This window comes from Zootoca vivipara, chromosome 1 (genome assembly GCF_963506605.1).
Source record: "Zootoca vivipara chromosome 1, rZooViv1.1, whole genome shotgun sequence".
Lineage (NCBI taxonomy): Eukaryota > Metazoa > Chordata > Lepidosauria > Squamata > Lacertidae > Zootoca > Zootoca vivipara.
In genome coordinates, this window is record NC_083276.1 from 125,623,500 (window position 1) to 125,645,445 (window position 21,946).

General features: G+C 45.3%; 1 protein-coding gene across 1 annotated transcript in view; it reads left to right on the forward strand.

Moving 5' to 3' along the window:
* CNBD2 (cyclic nucleotide binding domain containing 2) overlaps positions 1-21,641 on the forward strand; it is a 38,844-nt gene extending 17,203 nt beyond the window's left edge. Inside the window, exons 5-13 of the mRNA XM_035137489.2 lie at positions 1,162-1,325; positions 3,733-3,889; positions 5,134-5,285; positions 6,630-6,768; positions 10,406-10,532; positions 14,974-15,151; positions 16,716-16,887; positions 17,898-18,037; positions 20,976-21,641. Coding sequence (XP_034993380.2) covers positions 1,162-1,325; positions 3,733-3,889; positions 5,134-5,285; positions 6,630-6,768; positions 10,406-10,532; positions 14,974-15,151; positions 16,716-16,887; positions 17,898-18,037; positions 20,976-21,309 — 1,563 coding nt within the window. The 3' untranslated portion in view covers positions 21,310-21,641. The remainder of the gene's footprint in view (positions 1-1,161; positions 1,326-3,732; positions 3,890-5,133; positions 5,286-6,629; positions 6,769-10,405; positions 10,533-14,973; positions 15,152-16,715; positions 16,888-17,897; positions 18,038-20,975) is intronic.
* The last annotated feature ends 305 nt before the right edge of the window (positions 21,642-21,946 follow it).

Consider the following 21,946-nt stretch of genomic DNA (forward strand, 5'->3'; position numbering starts at 1 on the left):
TTTCATCACCTTGCAGCCCATATTTTCATGCATTCTCTCCCTCTCTCTTGCTCTCTGACGAACATTCAGGGGAACCGGCAACTTTACCTTGCAGCCCATTATCTCCCTGCATCTCTCTCTCTCTCTCTCTCTCTCTCTCTCTCTCTCTCCACAGCGGCCATCCTTCCTTGAGTTCTCCTTCTCCTGCTCACTGCTTCCCAATCACATTCCAGATTCCTAGTCTCCCCCCCACCCCACTCTCCATCCATTACGTCAAGAAGTGATGCTGATCTTAGTGGTTGCGCTCAAGAGATATCTTTGCAAGTTATTTACATGCTTTTCTCCGATCAACTTGGAGTTGTGGAGGAGGCTTCAATTTTGTATCAGAGGTGGTGGTCTGTCAAAATTTCCACTGCCAACAGGGCACATTAATATACTTTTGTTGTTGTTTTTTTAGTCGTTTAGTCCTGTCCGACTCTTTGTGACCCCATGGACCAGAGCACGCCAGGCACTCCTGTCTTCCACTGCCTCCCGCAGTTTGGTCAAACTCATGTTAGTAGCTTTGAGAACACTGTCCAACCATCTCGTCCTCTGTCGTCCCCTTCTCCTTGTGTGCCCTCCATCTTTCCCAACATCAGGGTCTTTTCCAGGGAGTCTTCTCTTCTCATGAAGTGGCCAAAGTATTGGAGCCTCAGCTTCAGGATCTATTCTTCCAGTGAGGACTCAGGGCTGATTTATTTGTTTTTGTCCATGGAGTTTTCTTGGCAGGGATACTGGAGTGGCTCCAGGTGGATCACGTTTAGTCAAAACTCTCCACTATGACCTGCCCGTCTTGGGTGGCCCTGCACGGCATAGCTCATAGCTTCTCTGAGTTGTTCAAGCCCCTTTGCCATGACAAGGCAGTGACCCATGAAGGATAATATACTTTAATGCATGGCAAATAAAAAAATAAAAAATGCAGCCATTGCTATCTCAGTTGAATTGTGATTTTCAGTGTATGACAATCTCATGGACAGCTGTATAAAATGTTCTGCAGGTGCACCTAAAAGGCAAGAAGGGGGTCGTTTGGTTTTATATCCTGAGAAAAATAATCATGCCCAAGTCAGGAGCATAGGAATGCCTTCGTTGACCCACATAAATGTGATTATGTATTAATCTAAACGATGTTTGGTATCTTCACAGGAGCATTTTCCTTTTAGAGCAATCCAAATAACCAAGAAGTCACCGGCATGGAGGACTGATAATGAAATAAAACATTTACAGAACCGCTTGCAGTTCCTGGAAAGCTTTCGACAGTATAGTCCAGTCCTGCAAAGTCTTCTGGCCAAAGTGATTCGCTTCGAACGGTAATAATAATAGTAATAGTAGTACGGTAGTAGTAGTAGTAGTAGTAGTAATAATAATAATAATAATAATAATAATAATAATAATAATAATAATATATTATTTATACCCCGCCCATCTGGCTGGGTTTCCCCAGCCACTCTGGGCGGCTTCCAACAGAAAAATAAAGCACAGTAATCTATTAAACATTAAAAGCCTCCCTGAACAGGGCTGCCTTCAGATGTCTTCTAAAAGTCTGGTAGTTGTTTTCCTCTTTGACATCTGTTGGGAGGGCGTTCCACAGGGCGGGCGCCATCACCGAGAAGGCCCTCTACCTAGTTCCATGCAACGTGGCTTCTCGCAACGAGGGGACCGCCAGAAGGCCCTCGGTGCTGGACCTCAGTGTCCGGGCAGAACGATGGGGGTGGAGACGCTCCTTCAGGTATACTCGACCGAGGCCATTTAGGGCTTCGGTAACTGGAAGGGTGGCGATGGTGGGGGTTTGTAGCAGTTCAGCGTGTTTCTGTAATTTGATTCCATCTTTCTGAATTGTCCAGAGATGTAAATTCTAATACCAATACCCTGAAACGGGCCTGGTAGCCAGTGGTGGAGCAACATGCTGTAGCCCCCCGGAGTGGAGAACAGGCGGGGGCATGGCTGGTGCGCGTCGCGGGGGTGTGGTGTGTCACCCGCAGGAGTGTGCCGCATTGTGCCTGCGTGGGCATGGCACGCTGCCCATGGGGGTGTGGCGCACGTCCCGGAGGCAGTGTCTGCAATGGCACCCTTTCCCCAAATGGTATCCAGTGTGGTACGCTCCCCCGTCCCCCCTTGGTACACCAGTGCTGGTAGCTCACAGGCACTGCTTTCAGGATTGCTATTATGCCCATACTTACCCCTTGCAATAGTCAGGTGGGCACATTCTGCTCTAGCTGCAGCTCCTCGGCTGTTTTGAAGTGCGGCGCTTGCAGTGCCCATCGCGATAAACCGCACTCGCGCGGTTACCAGGGCATGGATGACTGAAGCCGGTTCTATCCTGGTCCAAAAAGAGCTAGATCTAGATCTGGAAGTCTCCGTTAAAAAAGAGGCCCACTGGCTTCCCTGCCTGCCAGCCTTGGGAGTTGAGAAGGCCAGGCTAACTAGCACCACTATTGCCCACCAGCTTGGCAATCTGCTTCTGCTGCTCCCGGCAGTGCCAGTTAACGTGGAGAGTCAGCCCAGCTGCGGGGAGAAGGAAGTAGGGGCTCGCAGGCCTCGGGATCCATGGCAGCCGCCACCATTGCTTGGCATGAAGAACGGCAGAAGGAACAGTGTGGCATTGAGGAAGGCACCCAGAAGTGGCTCCCTGGTGATTTCATGCTCTATTCAGACTCTCCAAGTGCCCCTATTTCCCAAGGACAGTCCCGGATTTACAAAAGCCGTTGCAGTTTCTGATTTGATCCTTTCCTTAGGGTGTCCCTGTTTTCTTCAGAGAAATGTTGGAGGGTATGGAGTTATTTGACTCCTGAGCCGTCTGAAGGCAGCCCTGTATAGGGAAGTTTTTTTAAAAAATGTTTATTATGTTTTTATATATCTTGGAAGCCGCCCAGAGTGGCTGGGGCAACCCGGTCAGATGGGGTGAGAATCAATAGTAAATAGGACGTCCCTATTTTCATTGAAGAAATGTTGGAGGGTATGTCTATAGCAGCTGCATAAGATCTAATGGGTTACCGAGGAGGAGAGCAGGGAGCAGGGTTTGGCAAGCAGGGACTCAGCCCCCAGTTCAAACATTAACTGGGGATGTTGCAGCAGCTGCTTTTTAAATTGGAGTCAACTTCCGTGCTTAAAAAAAATGCAGGAGTGGTTTACTGTATGTGGCAGACCGCATGCCAAAGTGTGGATTGTACAGTTACTAATGGGATTTGCGCACAACTCAATCCGGATGGTCCGTTCTTATGCAGGTGACACTAAAACACTGAGCCTCTTGGGCTTGCCGATCAGAAGGTCAGCAGTTCGAATCCCTGCGGCGGAGTGAGCTCCCGTTGCTTTGTCCCAGCTCCTGCTAACCTAGCAGTTCGAAAGCACACCAGTGCGAGTAAATAAATAGGTACCGCTGCGGTGGGAAGGTAAATGGCGTTTCCGTGTGCTCTGGTTTCCATCACAGTGTCCTGTTGCGCCAGAAGCGGTTTAGTCCTGCTGACCACATGACCCAGAAAGCTGTCTGTGGACAAACGCCGGCTCCCTCGACCTGAAAGCAAGATGAGCGGCACAACCCCATAGTCACCTTTGACTGGATGTAACCGTCCAGGGGTCCTTTACCGTAACCTTTCTTTTAACCTATGTTGCATCTGTAAGCAGCTCTTGAGTTGGTGAAGGGTATGATAGCGACCGACGTCATTCGGTTCAGGTTTATTTCCACTAGCTAATGATCTTGTCCGGTTGTCCACTTTCTAGGTTTGGTCGCAGGAGAGTCATCATCAAAAAGGGACACCAGGCAGACAGTTTCTACTTCATCTATTGTGGTTCTGTTGCTATCACTGATGACGACGATGGTGGCAGCGCGTTTGTAGAAGCAGCTCCGACTACAATTCGAAGAGGTGCTTGTTTTGGTGTAAGTGCTAATCTGTAGTAATAATAATAATAATAATAATAATAATAATAATAATATTTCCCCAGTTTACAGCACTCTGGGCAGTTTACAGCACATTAAAAATGATAAAACATTGGACATGGAAAATTTCCTGATACAGGTGATGTCTTCTAGATGTCTTCTAAAAGTCAGATGGTTGTTTATTTCCTTGACATCGGATGGGAGGGTGTTCCACAGGGCGGGTGCCACCACCGAGAAGGCCATCTGCCTGGTTCCCTGTAACCTCACTTCTCACAGTGAGGGAACTGCCAGAAGGCCCTTGGAGCTGGACCTCAGTGTCTGGGCTGAATGATGGGGGTGGAGACGCTCCTTCAGGTATACTGGGCCGAGGCCATTTAGGGCTTTAAAGGTCAGCACCAGCACTTTGAATTGTGCTCGGAAACCTACTGGGAGCCAATGTAGGTCATTCAGGCCTGGTGTTATATGGTCTTGGCGGCTGCTCCCAGTCACCCGTCCAGCTGGATTAATCATGCATATCAGAATTTATATATATTTTTAAATACATGGACCTTTACATCAACATGGAATCCCAGGATCTGAGTTCAGTTCTGGTACTCAGAACAAATTATTGGGCTCACATAGAGAGGGGTGGGGCAAACAGAAAAATTAGAGTCTAGGAAAGCAGAGCAGTAGCTAGAGAAGGAGAAAACCTGCTGTGAAAAGAGCAGAGGTGCCGTGGAAACAATGGTTTAGAGTTGGAAGCCACAGCGGGCAAGAGAAAAGCATCCCCCTAACATTTCTCCAATGAAAATAGGGGTGTCCTATTTAATAATAATAATAATAATAATAATAATAATAATAATACTTGTATTATTTATACCCTGCTCATCTGACTGGGGTGCCCCAGCCACTTTGGTTGGCTTCCAACATATATAAAGACATGAAACATTAAACAACTTCCCTATACAGGGCTGCCTTCAGATGTCTTCTGTATTGTATAGTTACTTACCTTCTTGGCTCCGGGGTCACATAACTCCATACCCTCCAACATTTCTCTGTTGAAAGTAGGGTAGTCCTAAGGAAAAGTGGGAGGTGGATGAAGAAAGAAAGAAAATGGCGAGAGAATAGGAAGAGATAGTAGAGCTATGCATTGCTAAGAACCCCAAAGTGAAGAATCCCAGATTGACTTGAAATACCGCTGGCTGTAGGCACCTACTATTGGCTGTGCTGCCCAGATTCATTCCTATCTTCCTGCTTATTATTAGGAAATTGCCCTTTTGCAAAACACAAGGAGGGTCGCCACTGTAGTCTGCCTGGAGGAAACGGAACTGCTGGTGGTGGACAAAAGTGATTTTTTTGCCTACGAGCTAGACAAGGAACTTAACCGGGAGTTCAAATATCGATATGAATTCCTGAGGTAATATATCCCTGCGTAACCGTGTACCACTGCATCTCTGCATAATTCCTTTCCCCTCTCTTGTCCCTTTGCCCTCTTCCCAGCTCCTTTTAAAAGCCGGGATTTGCGTCACGACCTCTAATGACAATGTGCACTTAAGCTTTCCCACCATAAGTGCATGGGACGTGGGTGGCGCTGTGGGTTAAACCACTGAGCCTAGGGCTTGCCGATCAGAAGGTCGGCGGTTCAAATCCCCGCGGCGGGGCGAGCTCCTGTTGCTCGGTCCCAGCTCCTGCCAACCTAGCAGTTCAAAAGAACCCCAAAAAGTGCAAGTAGATAAATAGGTACCGCTCCGGCGGGAAGGCATAGCTGCCAAGTCCGGATCGTAAAGATCCGGGATCGGCAGCGCGCGCACGACCGGAAGTTGCGTGACGCGACTTCCGGTGGCGCTTCGCCCTTCTATGGGCACCAGAAAATGGCGGCGCCAGCGCCGGAAGTCGCTTCCGCGCATGACCGGAAACATGTAAAAGCGACTTCCGGCGCCGGCGCCGCCATTTTCTGATGCCCATAGAAGGGCGAAGCGCCACCGGAAGTCGCGTCACGCAACTTCCGGTCATGCGCGGAAGCGACTTCCGGCGCCGCCGCCGCCATTTTCTGGTGCCCATAGAAGGGCAAAGCGGCACCAGAAAAATGGCCGCCGGGAAGAATCGAATTTAAGGGACAATGCCGGGATTTTCTGCCAAACGGGAGACCGCCGGGAAACGGTGAGAAAAAAGGGGTTTTCCCGGCGGATACGGGATACTTGGCAGCTATGGCGGGAAGGTAAACGGCATTTCTGTGCACTGCTCTGGTTTTTGTGTTCCGTTGTGTCAGAAGCGACATAGTCATGCTGGCCACATGACCCGGGAAAACTTTCTGCGGAGCGGACAAATGCAGCTCCCCCGGCCTGTAAAGCAAGATGAGCGCCACATCCCCAGAGTCATTCACGACTGGACTTAACTGTCAGGGGTCCCTTTACCTTTACCGTGAGTGCAGCCTTATGTGATACAAGAGTGCTTTTACTATGAAAAGTCTGAGTCAGCTGCTGTTCCGTTGTCAAAAGAAGCACAGTTCCAAAAAAGAGCTGCTTTAAAATAAAATAAAAAAACCCCTCTTTCCCAGTAAGCCTAATGGAGCACTGCTCATTCTGACCCAATATGCAAAATCCCAGCACTTTCCAGCCCTTTTTCTATTATTATTTTTCTAACACCTCCCTCCTCTCAAGAGTTAATGTGTAGGCCCATGCTTACCTCGACACTGAAATCACGGTTGCCAGCTTGAAACCCTTGCAGATGAAAGCTTTCCATGTATCCCTCCTGTTTTCAGAAGTGCCGACCTTTTCGAAACACTGCCCGATTCTTCAGTAGCGAAAATAGCCTACTACTGCAAAATCGAGAGGTCCCACTATGGGCAGGTGATTACTAGCGACATCACAGATTCGTCCACGATGATATTTATTACAAAGGTGAGCTCAGCTTGTGAATAATCCTTCATAATATGCTTTACTTTCCCAGCAGATGGGGATGTCACTGTAGTCCTTTGGGGAGTCTGTTTCCTTTGGAGGTGAGCATATTGGACGTCAGTTCCGGGGGGTGGGGTGTATTGTGTATTGTGAAAATCTTTTATTTACAAGACCATGCACAAAGCAGAAGTCAGAGCATAACGACCGATCTCCACATCAAATGGAGGGCACCCTTTGCATACCCGCACACAGCACACATACCCTAACCTCCGTCACTCCCAGCAGAGCGCTCCTGGACCGCCTCCCCAAGTCACGAAACCTTGAGGCTCCCGCCAAACCTCAGTTCAAATAACCAATCGTGACTGGGGAGGCGGAGCCAGGGGAGCAGACCAAGGAGTGCCGTGTTTCTCCGAAAATAAGACACCGTCTTATATTTATTTTTCCTCAAAAAAACACACTATGGCTTATTTTCAGGGGATGTCTTAATTTTTTCCTCCTCCTCCTGCCGCGGCTGGCATTCCTGCTGCGCCTATCACTATGTCTTATTTTCGGGGTATGGCTTATATTCCTTGAATGCTTAAAAATCCTGCTACAACTTATTTTATGGCTACATCTTATTTTCGGAGAAACAGGTAGTAGTCTGCTCTGTTAGCATAAAAAGGGGGCGCAGAACCTACCAGCGATCTCTCAGTCGGCTCCAGAGTTTCACCCACCCTGCCCTCCCTTCGTTTAGGATTTTTATTGCAGGTTAACATCTTCTTTACAGGTATGCAGGTGTTGCTACGGTCTCTTAAAGGACCGGGAAGGAATTTCCCCTGCATTGGCAGGTTTTGTCTTCCCCGTAGCAAAACGTCACAACTTTGGTGGTTTTAGGCCTTCCCTAAAAGGGGGGGGGCGTGAAGTGATGACACCTCCCCACACACTGCAGCAGCGATCCCAGCGTTCCCCGTTAAAGGGAAAGCTGCAAATGATGGAGAAGCACCGCATAGCAGCTGGTATGTTACGAGTTTGCCTTTTTACACACGCGTGATTCACCAGGGTCATGTTGAGGGGAGTCACTGGCCATACACTGAAAGGTTGTCAGTGCGCTCCCCTGTGTTGTGGTGAAATGGGGGCGGGCTCTCTGCTTAAACATACATCTTCCAGAGCCAGCCCAATCTCCAGAAATATTGGTTAACCCTGATGTGCCCCAGATCCCCGGCCGGGGACTAGGAGGGATAAACGCCCAGTGCCTAAGCCCAAGGTCTTCCTACATCTGAAAATTTAATAAAGTTGTGGCCAATTTCAATCCCATAACACGTTGTCACAAGTCATTATTCCACCCGGGGGGTTGTCTGGGGTCGGGGTTGGGGGTCTCCACCTGGGCACTGAAAACTCTCCAAAGCAACATTGGACCAAACCTCCAAAGACCTCCAATACAAACAATAACTGGGTGGACTTGTGGCCAGGGGCGTAGGACGATAGGGGCTCCAAGGGGCGCCATCGCAGGCGCCCGCCCCGCCCCCAAAACGTACGCCCCGCCCCTGGAACGTGTGTTACACCCCTCCGGGAGGTGCGCCACGCCCCAGGAATGCACGCCACGGCCCTCTGGGAGGCGTGCCCCACCCCCGGAACGGGCGCCAGCCCCGCTCCCGGTGCCGGAGCATGAAGCTCCGCCACTGCTTGTGGCCACTTTTATGCTGCCTGGCTCCAGAATATTATGGACTGGGCAGATGATAGGTTGTATCCAACGCTGGAGTTTTGTTCAGGCAACAAACTTGTTCTGTGAAACAGCACTTTCCCCCCTTCCACTGCCTTTAGCCCCTTGTACACCATTGCAGGGGGAGGAAAGGAAGAGGAAAGTCCCATTGCACGTCTGGGAATCAGGCAGCGAAATGGCATCTGGGCAGATTTCCGCTGAATTGGCAAAATATCCGGGAAAACATGGGTGTGCGGCAAGTAGGGCAAGAATACAATAAGAATATAACAAGAATACAAAGCTGAAGCTGAATGAACTGTGGTTAAAATATTATGTTCGTTTTTCGCATGATCTAGTCCTTCCTCTGCCCACCCCCCTAATATTCTTAAGAGGGTCTCTTCTCCAGTCTTCAGAGGCTTCCACTCTGCAGTTCTAATCTGAAATCTTAGGCACAGTACTGCACCCAGAGCTCAGAAACTGCTTGCGCTCATGAAATTCCCTCTTGCAAAATATGCCTAGAACAGTGGGCGTTTCAAACACTGGTATTTTGGCACATGAGGCAGAAAATCTCACAAGTGCCTCTCTGTGGCTGAATAACAGTAAAAACGCAAGAACAACAAATTGCTGTCCATTCATGATATCCCAAGTACAGTGGAACCTCGGTTTATGAACACCTCGGTTTATGAATTTTCGGTTTACGAACGCCGCGGACCCATCTGGAACGGATTAATTCACTTTCCATTACTTTCAATGGGAAAGTCCGCTTCAGTTTATGAACACTTCAGTTTAAGTACTCCGCAGACCGTCTGGAACAGATTAATTCACTTTCCATTACTTTCAATGGGAAAGTTCGCTTCAGTTTATGAACGCTTCAGTCTATGAACAGACTTTCGGAACCAATTACACCCATGCTTCGAGTTAAGTACGCTTCAGGTTGAGTACTCCGCAGACCGTCTGGAACAGATTAATTCACTTTCCATTACTTTCAATGGGAAAGTTCGCTTCAGTTTATGAACGCTTCAGTCTATGAACAGACTTCCGGAACCAATTACACCCATGCTTTGAGTTAAGTACGCTTCAGGTTGAGTACTCCGTGGACCCGTCTGGAACAGATTAATCCACTTTCCATTACTTTCAATGGGAAAGTTCGCTTCAGCTTATGAACGCTTCAGTTTAAGTACTCCGCAGACCGTCTAGAACAGATTAATTCACTTTCCATTACTTTCAATGGGAAAGTTCACTTCAGTTCATGAACGCTTCAGTTTATGAACAGACTTCCGGAACCAATTGTGTTCATAAACCGAGGTACCACTGTATAGGCCATTTCGCTCTGTCTCATACTAAGGCTCATACTTGAGTGGAATGTGATGCTGGACAAAGGAAAAGAGTTAGCATGGTGCCCTGATAGAGTTAGAAATAAGGTTTCAGCTCCTAATTTAGTTCATCGGAGTAGTCAATTAAATATCCTTTTAATCTAGTGCCCATGATTAATTAGGCAACTCCACCCCCCCAAAAAAGAATGTAAATTATCTTCTTAAGAAGACACTGTAGATGGCAGTACAGTCAAACCTCGGCTCCTGAACGACTCTGTTTTTGAACGATTCAGCTCCCATATACCAGAAACCTGGAGATAAATGGTCCGTTTTTTGAACATTTTTCGGAAGCCAAACATCCGACGCAGCTTCCTCTTGCGTGCAGGAAGCTCCTGCAACCAATCAGAAGCTGTGCCTCGGTTGTCGAATGTTTCAGAAGCTGAACGGGCATCCGGAACGGATTGTGTTCGACAACCAAGGTTCTACTGTATTCCTCGAGAAACTTATTATAAACTGTCAAGGTTTGTAGATCAGGTCAATTCCTTTTCCTCCTCTGCCCTCCTCTGTGTTCTAATCTTGGGAAGATGTGCATAGCTATGGGCCCATATGATCAACGCAACAGTAGTTTTTTCTCTCGTTGTTTCATCAGGGTGTGTGTGAGGTTTTACGACTGGTGGATCTCAGCACCTGTCCATCTTACCACAAGTGGATCTCAAAACAACTGTGTTTCCCCAAACGCAAGCTGCAAATGATGGATAAGCGCCGCATAGCAGCTGGTATGTTACAAGTTTGCCTTTTTACACACACGTGATTCACCAGGGCTTCTCTGTTGCCAGGATGGCACCTGGTCTCAGCGCATGGTCTTGCAGGTACACAAGGCTACAGTACTGCCTTTCTCAAGCTAAATGGGTCCAGGTCTGGTCAGCCATTAGATTGGAGACCATCTGAGAACCACATGAACACATTGCCTTGAGTTCCATGGTGGGGAAAAATGTAATGCAAAAAGCAACACATAAAATAGTATTAATCTTCCCAGATATGGTTCTTATGCTGGTCTCAGCGAAAGAAATTTCTAACGTACGCAGCACTATTTTTTCTCGAAAAGGTGGTGCCAGAACTTGTCAGTTTGCATTTCTTAGTGCAGAAAGTATTGATCTGATGTGTAGAGATCTTCCCTATTCTAATTAGTTCAAGAAGGTTCTGGAAGCTTCTCTGTGTGAAAGAAACAAGCAGAAGGTTCATGGTGTTTGGGTTATTCCTTCAGAGAAGCTGAGTACAGCTGACTTAATCTGGTTCTGTTATCTCTTATGTCAAGGTCATGATGACTATAATACAGTGGAACCTCAGTTTACGCCTACCTCCATTTACGAACGCCTCCGTTTACGAACGCCGCAGACCCGGAAGTGTTTACATCCGGGTTCCGCGGCGTCGGACGCACAGACGCGATCTGCGCAGCTCCGCATGCGCAGAAGCGACCTGCGCAGCGCGTGCGTGCACAGAAGCGCTCTATTGGTGCTTTGCGCATGCACAGAAGCGTGCCTTCGGCGAGTGAATGCCTTGGCGAGCGAACGCCTCCGCGGAACAGATTGCGTTCGCAAACCGAGGTGCCACTTTAGTGAGGCCAGAAGGAGCCTGGGTTTCACTTTCTCTTTCTCTCTCTCTTCCTTCTGGTGTGTTTTGTACTTAGACTGCTTAGTGTTAAGGTTTTAGACTTATATTATACGGTAAGTTATTGTAAGTTTAAGTTAAGTCTGTTGCGACTGGATTTCCTATGGACAGTGCCAATCCTGAATGTTTTGGATTTGTGACCATTATGCTCATTTGCCTTCAGTAGCCGTAAAGCTCTGCTGGATGAAATACCATTGCCTCTGGTCTATTTTTTTGGGAATCCTGCAACGTGTTTAAGTTTTTACTCTGCTAACTATATGTTGGGATCGGTTCTGTATCAATAGTGAGTAGAATTTAAACTTACCTTGAACACTTTCCTCCTTCTTCTAGAAGGGCAATGAGAGAGGGCTCAGAAATTAGTTCCAGTGAGTTCTGGCTTGAAAAAGCCCTGATACATACAATAAATCGTGTGGGGTTTTTTTTTAAATGCAGAAGCAGAATCAACTCACCAATTTTGAATACCTCCATCTTGTTTTATTATTTCTTTCTTATATTCTAGCTTTCTTCCATTATGGACCTTGTTCACCAGTTTTTAAACCCACACTCCAAAGTTAATATTGATTCCAATTTAACTTATCACAATGGCCTCAAATAGTCCAGAAAAATTATCATTTGGTGGGGGTCCTGGGAGAGTGTTCTCAGTGGACACCCCAAAATCAAGCAAAACACCATAAGCAAGAGTTGCTTTCACATTCTGAGACCTCTCTGTTTGCCTTGGCCAACGTTCTAGGTCTCCTTTGCTGATCTTGGCAGGAAGGCCGTTCCAAGAAAGCTTGGAACCCAAGCAGTATAGGATGTGCCAAAACTCTCTTTTCCCACGAAACGGTGCACTAGTATGGAGAAGAGAATAAACATGAAATGGAATAAAAATAGCAAAACAAAGAATCGCTGTAGCTGAAAGCAGAAAAGAAACTAAAACAGGCTGACCTTTGCTCGTGGATTTTCATAGATGGCAGCAATTGCATGGCTTCTATTTCTATGCCTCTATCCCTGGAGCAGATTTAGCAAAAACTGTATGTAGAAAGCAGACTGGGAGGAACACAGCCACACACAAGCTGGCTTTGCCTCGAGGTCGCAAGAGTCGTCCGTTAACATTTTAACTGAGGTTGCTTTTACATTTCTTTTTAAATGTTTGCTTTGGTAAGTTGCTTTGAGTTCACCTTTCTGGAAAAAAGCAAATAATATAAATGAATGAATGAATGTCAGTGATTTTTTTCTGGGGGTACGCATACATCTAGATCAGGCATCCCCAAACTTCGGCCCTCCAGATGTTTTGGACTACAATTCCCATCATCCCTGACCACTGGTCCTGTTAGCTAGGGATCATGGGAGTTGTAGGCCAAAACATCTGGAGGGCCGCAGTTTGGGGATGCCTGCTCTAGATATTTTGTGAACCGTTGGCCTCATTGAGGGGCAGTATTTAAATATGAGTAGGAAAATGAGAGTACCTCTAAATTTTTTTTTAGAAAAAAGCCACTGCGTGGCGTACATTTAAATCACACTGTTTCCTCCACAAAGCCCTGGAACTGTAGTTTATCCCTAACAGAGCTACAATTCCCAGCACCTTCACAGTTCCAAGGATTCGTTGGGGGACGTCATGTGCTGAATATGCAGCGCATCATGTGAAGCCCATTCTTTCCCTCAATGAATTCTGGACGGTCTAAGGTTACCAGATTATTTCCAATGAATCCAGATTTCAATGTCCATGGATTTTGTATGGGGACTGATTCGTAAATCCGGGGACTGTCCCCGAGAAACGGGGACATCTAGTAACCAAGCCCTAGACCAGTGGTCCTCAACCTTGGGCCTCCAGATGTTTTTGGCCTACAACTCCCATGATCCCTAGCTAGCAGGACCAGTGGTCAGGGATGATGGGAATTGTAGTCTCAAAACATCTGGAGGCCCAAGGTTGAGGACCACTGCCCTAGACGATAGTTTACCCCTCACAGGCTTATAGTTCCCAACAGCCCTGAACAAACCACAGTACCCAGAATTCTCTGAGGGAAATAATAATAATAATAATAATAATAATAATAATAATAATAATAATAATAATAATAATACAGTCATACCTCGGGTTACAGAGGCTTCAGGTTGTGTCTTTTCAGGTTGATCCCGCGCCGAACCCGGAAGTACCCGAATGGGTTTCGGCGGTCGCACATGCGCAGATGCGCTGAATTGCGCTTTGCACATGCACAGAAGAGCTGAATCGCAACCCACCACCTCCCGTACGGATCACGTCCGCAACCGGAGCATCCACTGTAATAATAATAAAAAAATAAAAAATAAAAAAATTATAACAATTTCTTAGCAAAATAAAAAAATTCCTTCAGTAGCACCTTAAAGACCAACTAAGTTTTTATTTTGGTATGAGCTTTCGTGTGCATGCACACTTCTTCAGATACACTTGAAACAGAAGTGTCAGACCCTTATATATATACAGAGGGTGGTGGGGGTGGGTGGGAATGGGTGATGGGCTGATGGGAGTGGTAAACCTGTAAATGGCTGTTAACGACTGCTGATGACTGCAATTAGTCCAGGGGGGACAATTTCTTATTTATACCCCACCTATAATTTGTTTTAAGGGCATAGTGAGTAGGTACACCATACTCTCCAATATTTCTCTGATGAAAATAGGGATGTCCTATTCTATTAATTAATTAATTAATTAATTAATTAATTAAGCACCACTCATATGACTGGGTTGCCCCACCTGCTCTGGGCAGCTTCCAACATATATAAAAACATAACAAAACATTAGTCATTAAAAAAACTTCTGTATACAGAGTTGCCTTCAGATATCTTCTAAAGATTGTAAGATAAAGGTCAAGGACCCCTGGACGGTTAAGTCCAGTCAAAGGCGACTATGGGGTTGCGGCGCTCATCTCGCTTTCAGCCCAAGGGAGCCACCGTTTGTCTGCAGACAGTTTTCTAGGTCATGTGGGCAGCAAGACTACAATAAACCCTTCTGGGACACGGGTGTCCCTTGCTTTTTTTGGGGGGGGGGACTTTTAACACAACCTTCTTACAAGTTTCAAATTTTACAGAAAATACCAGAAACGAAAAAAGCAGAAATAAAAAAGTGCTACCATTAACTCATCTACTACAGAAATCTAAACCCCTTGCATAAATTGGCCTTCACACCTTAATGCATTTTTTTACACATTAAGTTTGAAGTAGCCCTTGTTTAAGTTTTTTTTGGCAGTGCACACCTAAAGCATGCATTCTTTCAATGTCCTTTTTTCTTTTTAAACAAATGCCTCTTAGACTGCAACCCTTACCCTGTTCACCTGGGAAATAAGCACCAATGAATTCAATATGACTTACTTCTGAAAAGGCTTGGTTAGTGTTAAAAACCTGATATGTGAAAACAGTGTAAAAAAAAGATATTTAAAGTATGAACTTTCTGAGCTATTCCTATCCTTTACAACATGCAGTTTTATTCTGCGATAACTTTTTGAGTTTTCCTTTAATTAAATTAAATTTAGAGGGGGGGCAATGGCTTTTTTTTACATAACAAGCTTCAGAGATGCTTTCCTTCCTATGCAGAGATTGCGTGCGTTGACAGGTTCAAAAGCACAATGTGGAATTCCTTCAGTGGGGAGAGATTGAAGGATCTCAAAGACTTCTATATCAGTCACCGGAATGAACAGTATGACCAATTCATGAAGCAGGACAGTCTCTTCAACAGGGAGCATAAAAGTGTTGTGATAAACGTGGACAAAAGGTGAGAGGTGAGGGGGCTGAGGGGGCTTTCTGGGTTGTTTTCCTAGAGGCAGAGAGTGCAAGGGAAATGGCTGGTCGCGTAGAGTGCAAGTGGCAGGAACGTACAAAGACAAGGAAATGTTTCTTACCATCTGCTTTTTATTCAGTATTTACAGAGAGAGGCTATAGAACCCAGCCTCTTGTATGTAGGTGAGCTACACAAAATATCTGGAAGCATTTCATTTTGGATTAGTTTCCTTCTGCTATACCAGGGGTCAGCAACCTTTTTCAGCCATGGGCCGGTCCACCATCCCTCAGACCATGTGGTGGGCCGGACTATACTTTGAAAAAAAATATATGAACGAATTCCTTGCCCCAGAGATGCATTTTAAATAAAAGGACACATTCTACTCATGTAAAAACACACTGATTCCCGGACCGTCCGCGAGCCGCATTTAGAAGGCGATTGGGCCGCATCCGGCCCCCGGACCTTAGGTTGCCTACCCCTGATCTAAACTGTCCTCCTCTTCCTCTTCCCTAGAAGGGTCAAGCTGGGGAGGCAGTCTCTCCCATTCCTCGTCTGCCCAGACCCTGACAGCAAGGGGATAAACCTGTAGTGTGGAACCGCCAATCCATGGGTCTAATTGGGGCCACCAGGCCTCTGGATTTGGCCTGCAATATTATTTTGGGCAAACCATGTCCACCTGTCGTTCACCTGAGATCACATGAATGTCAGGTGGGGAGATCTGTTCACTCTGATCAGTGTGCAAAATTTCAAGGTAAGGGTTCTTGTATCTCACAAGGCACACTGAACCATCAAAGAGCAGCCGGCATTTGGCACTTTTACAGGTGCTTTATAATACCTGTGCCGTGTTTGTAATAGCCCAATCCTTTACACTTTGGAACTCCTTGCCCGGCACTTTTACTGTATTCTTTTTGGTGCCTGCTGAATGGATTGATCCATATTTAGATAAACCTACCCAGATGTTTTTGGGGATGCAGGTGGCGCTGTGGTCTAAATCACTGAGCCTAGGCTTGCCGATCAGAAGGTCGGCGGTTCGAATCCCTGCAAAGGGGTGAGCTCTCGTTGTTCAGTCCCAGCTCCTGCCCACCTAGCAGTTTGAAAGCACATCCAAGTGCAAGTAGATAAATAGGTACCGCTCCAGCAGGAAGGTAAATGGCGTTTCCGTGCGCTGCTCTGGTTCTCCAGAAGTGGCTTAGTCATGCTGGCTACATGACCCGGAAGCTGTCTGCGGACAAATGCCGGCTCCCTCGGCTTATAGAGTGAGATGATCGCCGCAACCCAAGAGTCGTTTGTGACTGGACTTAACTGTCAGGGGTCCCTTTACCCAGGTGTTTTACCCAGATGTTTTTACCCAGATTTTAGAACATTTCGATGAGTTTTAAATTGCCTTAGTCTCTTTTATCGTGCTTTTAACTTTCTGTACATTTTAAATTATGGTTGTAATTTTTTTTAGTGACGATTTTATCGATTTACCATTTTGTAAACAGCTTTGAGGTGATGTATATATTTTATGAAACAGACAAACAAACAAACAAGTGTGCCCCCACTTTTCAATTTCAAGTCCATTCATTAATAAGCATCATGGGGACGACGGTCCAGAGGTTGTTCAAAAGATTATATCGGGAGAGTTCAGAAAGGAACCTCTGTACTCTACTTCCTATGGAGAGATGCCAACTTCTGTTGCAGCAGCTGTATACATCAAAATGGATGAATTGCGCAAAGGCGAAATGATAGTAAGTATATTCTACCCTAACAGAGCCGGACATTTTCGTGGCCGTGGTGGGACTATATGTAAACAAACAAACCCCTGTGTTGCAAAATGTGACTCAGCGATATTAAAAGGCAACACGATGGCCAGAAACAATTACAGTATAGAAAACTTTATGAAATACAGTGGATGCTCAGGTTGCGAACATGATCCGTGCGGGAGGCACGTTTGCAACCCACAGCGCTGCATCTGCGCTGGCCGAGGGAGCTGGTGTACAGCTTCTGGGTCATGTGGCCAGCATGACTAAGCCGCTTCTGGTGAACCAGAGCAGTGCATGGAAACGCCGTTTACCTTCCCGCCGGAGTGGTACCTATTTATCTACTTGCACTTTGACATGCTTTTGAACTGCTAGGTGGGCAGGAGCTGGGACTGAACAACGGGAGCTCACCCCGTCGCGGGGATTCGAACCGCCGACCTTCTGATCGGCAAGCCCTAGGCTCTGTGGTTTAGACCGCAGCGCCACCCGCATTCCGGTATATAAGATAGAAAGGTGGTATACAAATTAAAAAATGAAATTAAATAGTGGGCGGAACAGCAAAAGCCTGAATAAAACGAGTTTAATATAGTTCAATAAGTTATTTCACTTATTATATGATTTTTGATTAAATAAACATCCTAGTGACCTAGTGCCCTTTAGACATCAAATGCCTTTGCAATAACTGGCCAGAATAATACAAGAGGCTGAACTTCCTGAGGAACTGGGACGGATCTTGCCTGTGGATTGCCTCTTGCATCCATGTTTATGTTCATGAAAGAGGCCTTGGGTATTCCTTCATTCCAGCCCCTTGTATTCAGAAAATGCCTTGCATTCAGCATTAATTTCAGCAGTTACGTACAAATGGAGTGGTGAGCATTCGGCAGCCTAAAACTGAATTAAATCAGACTCTGCAAATACGGTACTTTTAAAGGTGGCCTGTTCAAAAGTTGTACAAAGGTTGATGGAAGGGTCTCCTCATGGTTCGCATTTCTTCTCAGGCGAATCTGCACGATAGTCGTGTCATAGTTTTGGTCAGTCAGGGGGCAGAGATCATCCGTCTGAAAAAAGAAAGGGTTGAAGAATGGGCAGATGCTGCCACAATGCTAAAATTTGGGAAAATAAAGATGAAATATCCCAGGTAAGCACGACTGAATCATCGGGGTGGGCTGGCGTGAGATAATTACTGGAGGGTTGTGATGCATGGGGGACAAGCCCATTATAGAATGAGGGAAACACAGGTGCTATGTTGTAGACCAGGCATCCCCAAACTTTGGCCCTCCAGATGTTTTGGACTACAATTCCCATCTTCCCCAACCACCGGTCCTGTTAGCTACGGGTCATGGGAGTTGTAGGCCAAAACATCTGGAGGGCCGCAGTTTGGGGATGCCTGTTGTAGACTAAGTTTGAGGCCCCTCTGACAAATCTATTTCCCTGTATCTGTATGGAGTGTTCGGATATTATGTGGTTTCCTGGAGCCAATGAGAAGCAGGTTTAGAACAGAACAGAACCCAAACAGTACAGAAATTTATTCGTGTATGCGACTAGAGTGGCAAGAATGTTACTTGCCCAAAGATGGAAAGAAGAAGTAGTCCCGACGAAAAAAGAATGGATACAAAAACGTATGGCCTATGCAGAAATGGCGAAAAATAAGGAATCAAGATAACAAATTAAAAGAAGCTAAATGACACCAACGGACCCATGGGGTGGTATTCAATTAAGTTTTACTCTGAGCAGACCCACTAAAGTTAATGAGTACGACTACGTTTGTTTGTTTGTTTAGTCGTTTAGTCGTGTCCGACTCTTCGTGACCCCATGGACCATAGCACGCCAGGCACTCCTGTCTTGCACTGCCTCCCGCAGTTTGGTCAAACTCAAGGAACTGGCAAGCCACTCCAGTATCCCTGCCAAGAAAACTCCATGGACAAAGACAACGACTAAGTTAGACCCATTAATTTCAGTAGATCTACTCTGAGTAAGACTTACTTGAATACCACCCCATGGCCTTGAGGTGGGGTAGCACATCCCAAGCGATGTTGTGATGGCCACCAGCTTGGATGACTTTAAAAAGAGAATAGAACAATTCATGGAGGAAATGGCTATCAATGGATACTCAATATGTCAGCTATGTCCTGTTGTGCTCAGTTTCTCCTTGTGGGCTTTTCCAGAGGCATCTGGTTGGCCACTGTGAGAACAGAGTGCTGGACTAGATGGGTTTTTTTTCCCCAGGAGAAAATGAGAATTTATGCTCTAGTCTGGCATTTGCCCCAGAAAAGCAGGACCGGATTTACGTATAAGCTCAATAAGCTCTAGCTTAGGGCTCCACTCTCTTGGGGGCGCCCAAAAAATTAAAGGGGAAAAAACTGGATGTACATTTCCAAAATATAAGATAAATAAACCAAATAAAATAAAACCTACAAACAGCAACAGTGTATTGCGTTGTGTAGGCGCCTATGATGTAATTCATGGGGCCCGCCTGCTAGCCTGCTCCCTAAAATATCACTGGTTTGCTCATTTCTATATACAGGGTGCCTACATTCTGCATGTGCAAATGACTTTAGATACCTATTAGGTCCATAAATTACCATACAGCATATATTCAACACAAAAAAACAGTGACAATTTGTTGTTGACAAAGGACAGGTGGACATATAAAGGGCCCCATTACCTTCAGTAGCTGAGGGCCTCATCAAACCTAAATCCGGCCCTGCAGTGAATAACTGTTTGGCTGCAGGGAGATGCTACCCTATCCTCAATTTTGATTTCACTTTTCTTTTTTTCTTTTTTGTTAAAGATTTTATTGATTTTCCATTTTCAAAACAAATATCCAATATCAATACAAAACATTAGTTTTTCATCCCCCCCCCCTGGTTGACTTCCCTCAGCTTCCATTTCTGGTTTATTACATCAAATGATACATTCTGCTGTTTATATACAATACTGTATTATCACTGTGTTATGTAACTGTGTTTTATGCAACTAAAATTGTAAGTGTTTATTTAAATCCTGCCAACAAGTCCATGTTTTTTTGGGGTGTTTCTGCAAATGTATTGTAAAACGTTTCAAAGCCCCTGTTGTGCTTTTCTCGCAGTTTGTCCATTAACTTTGTTAACTCTGCGTAGTTCATCAGTTTTTCTTGCCCTTATTCTTTAGGTGGTACTTCTCCACTCTTCCAAATTTAGAATTCTTGCTGCTGTTGTAGCATACATTAATAATGTCCGTTTTTCTTTCGGCAGCTCTTGTCCTAAAGTACTTAACAAAAAAGCTGCTGGGTTTTTTTTTTAATTAACAAATGTTATTTTAAACATTCTTTTCAGTTCGTTGTATATCCTTTCCCTTTTTTTATATATATAATCTTGCAATCCCACCACATATGATAAACTATACCTTCCCCTTCTTTACACCTCCAACAGTTCTTTTGTTCTGTTTTATACATTTTTGCCAATTTTACTGGCGTGATATACCACCTGTACATCATTTTCATGCAATTCTCTTTCAACAATATGCAATCGGTAAATTTCAAATTCACTTTCCAAAATCTTACCCAGTCCTCAAATTGTAAGTTGTGACCTACATCCGGTGCCCACTTAATCATTACTAATTTGACTTCCTCATCTTTGGTTTCCCATTCCAAGAGTATATTATACACCTTCTTTAATAGTTTGGAATTATTGTCTATAATATCCTTTTGGAATTTTGAAACCGTGTAAGTAGATCCTTTCTTATTATCTTCTTTGAAAATTTCATTTAATTGTCTTGTGTTGCAACCAACCCTGGAGATGTTCCTTTATCTCATCATAGCCTTTCAATTTTAACTTTCCTTGTTGTTCTGTGAGTAAGTCTCTGTGTGTTAGCCATGTTTCTTTCATTCTTGACGTTTTAACTGATAATGTTTCAATAGGTGATAGCCACCACGGAGTTTGGGGTTCCAGTCATTCTTTATATTTCCCCCTACCTTTATGAAAGATTTTCTTGTTATATGATTATGGAATCCTTTGTGTGCTTTAGCTTTTCCATACCACAGATGCGCATGCCAGCCAAATCGGTTATCGTGTCCAATTTCGATTTCACTTTTTCAGTGATGACGAGCTGTGTCAAGTCTTCCTCAGACAGAACTCCTGGGAATCGTTTAAGAAAGATCTGCTGGGCATTGTGATGCGGCCCAAACTCATGAAGATGGTCCACCCTCCTCATCCGTGCCCAACGGAAGAAATCTACGACCCTTGGTGCGTGAACCAAGCAGGCGTCTTAGACCTAAGTCAGATGCGCCACCAAAAAGAACCTAGTACCTCAGAGAAGTATAAGTTCGTTCCCGTTGGGGTGGAACAAGAAAAACAGAGTTTGCCATATATTCAGCCAAGATTGATCCATAGCATCACAGTCCTCCGTTCACCTTTGGACGGAGCATTTTAGCGAGCTGTTTCAAGGTTTCTTATTTACCGGTCAGCGCGACATGGTGGGGGGCAACTCTAAAAAGATCAAGGGGTGATTCTGGCAGTGTGTGTGTGTGTGTGTGTGTGTGTGTTCGTTCACACATAAATATACATATACAGCTTTGCTTTATGTAAGTTTTCTTCTCTGTTAGAAAGCACCTTATTATTTTTTCCCAGTAGATCTATGGTGTGAATTCTGAATCAGCAGTTAATTTCATTTTCTTTCAGTATTGCCATAGAGAGAATATTTTTTCCTTCAAGATTCTGTGTTTGTGTGTCCCCATATATATATCTCAATAAATTATATTTAATGTTTAATACTGAAACACTTCAGCATTTTACGTGTGTTTAATGGAACGCTGGGAGTAAATCCCATTGAATTCAGTTGGATTTATTTCTGAATAGACATACACAGGGTTCTTCCTCGTTCCCATGAGCAGGATGTTATTCAGTAGTGGTCTGGAATTCAGATTGTGTCATTAAGTGGGCTTTGAGCTCTAGTGCCACAACCTTGCTTCAATACCCTCCCCTGCAATGAAAAATTTAAAAAATTCAGTAACGAAACTTGACAGGGAGATGCACTGGGAAGTGTGAGAGAGCAATTGCTTAACTTTTGA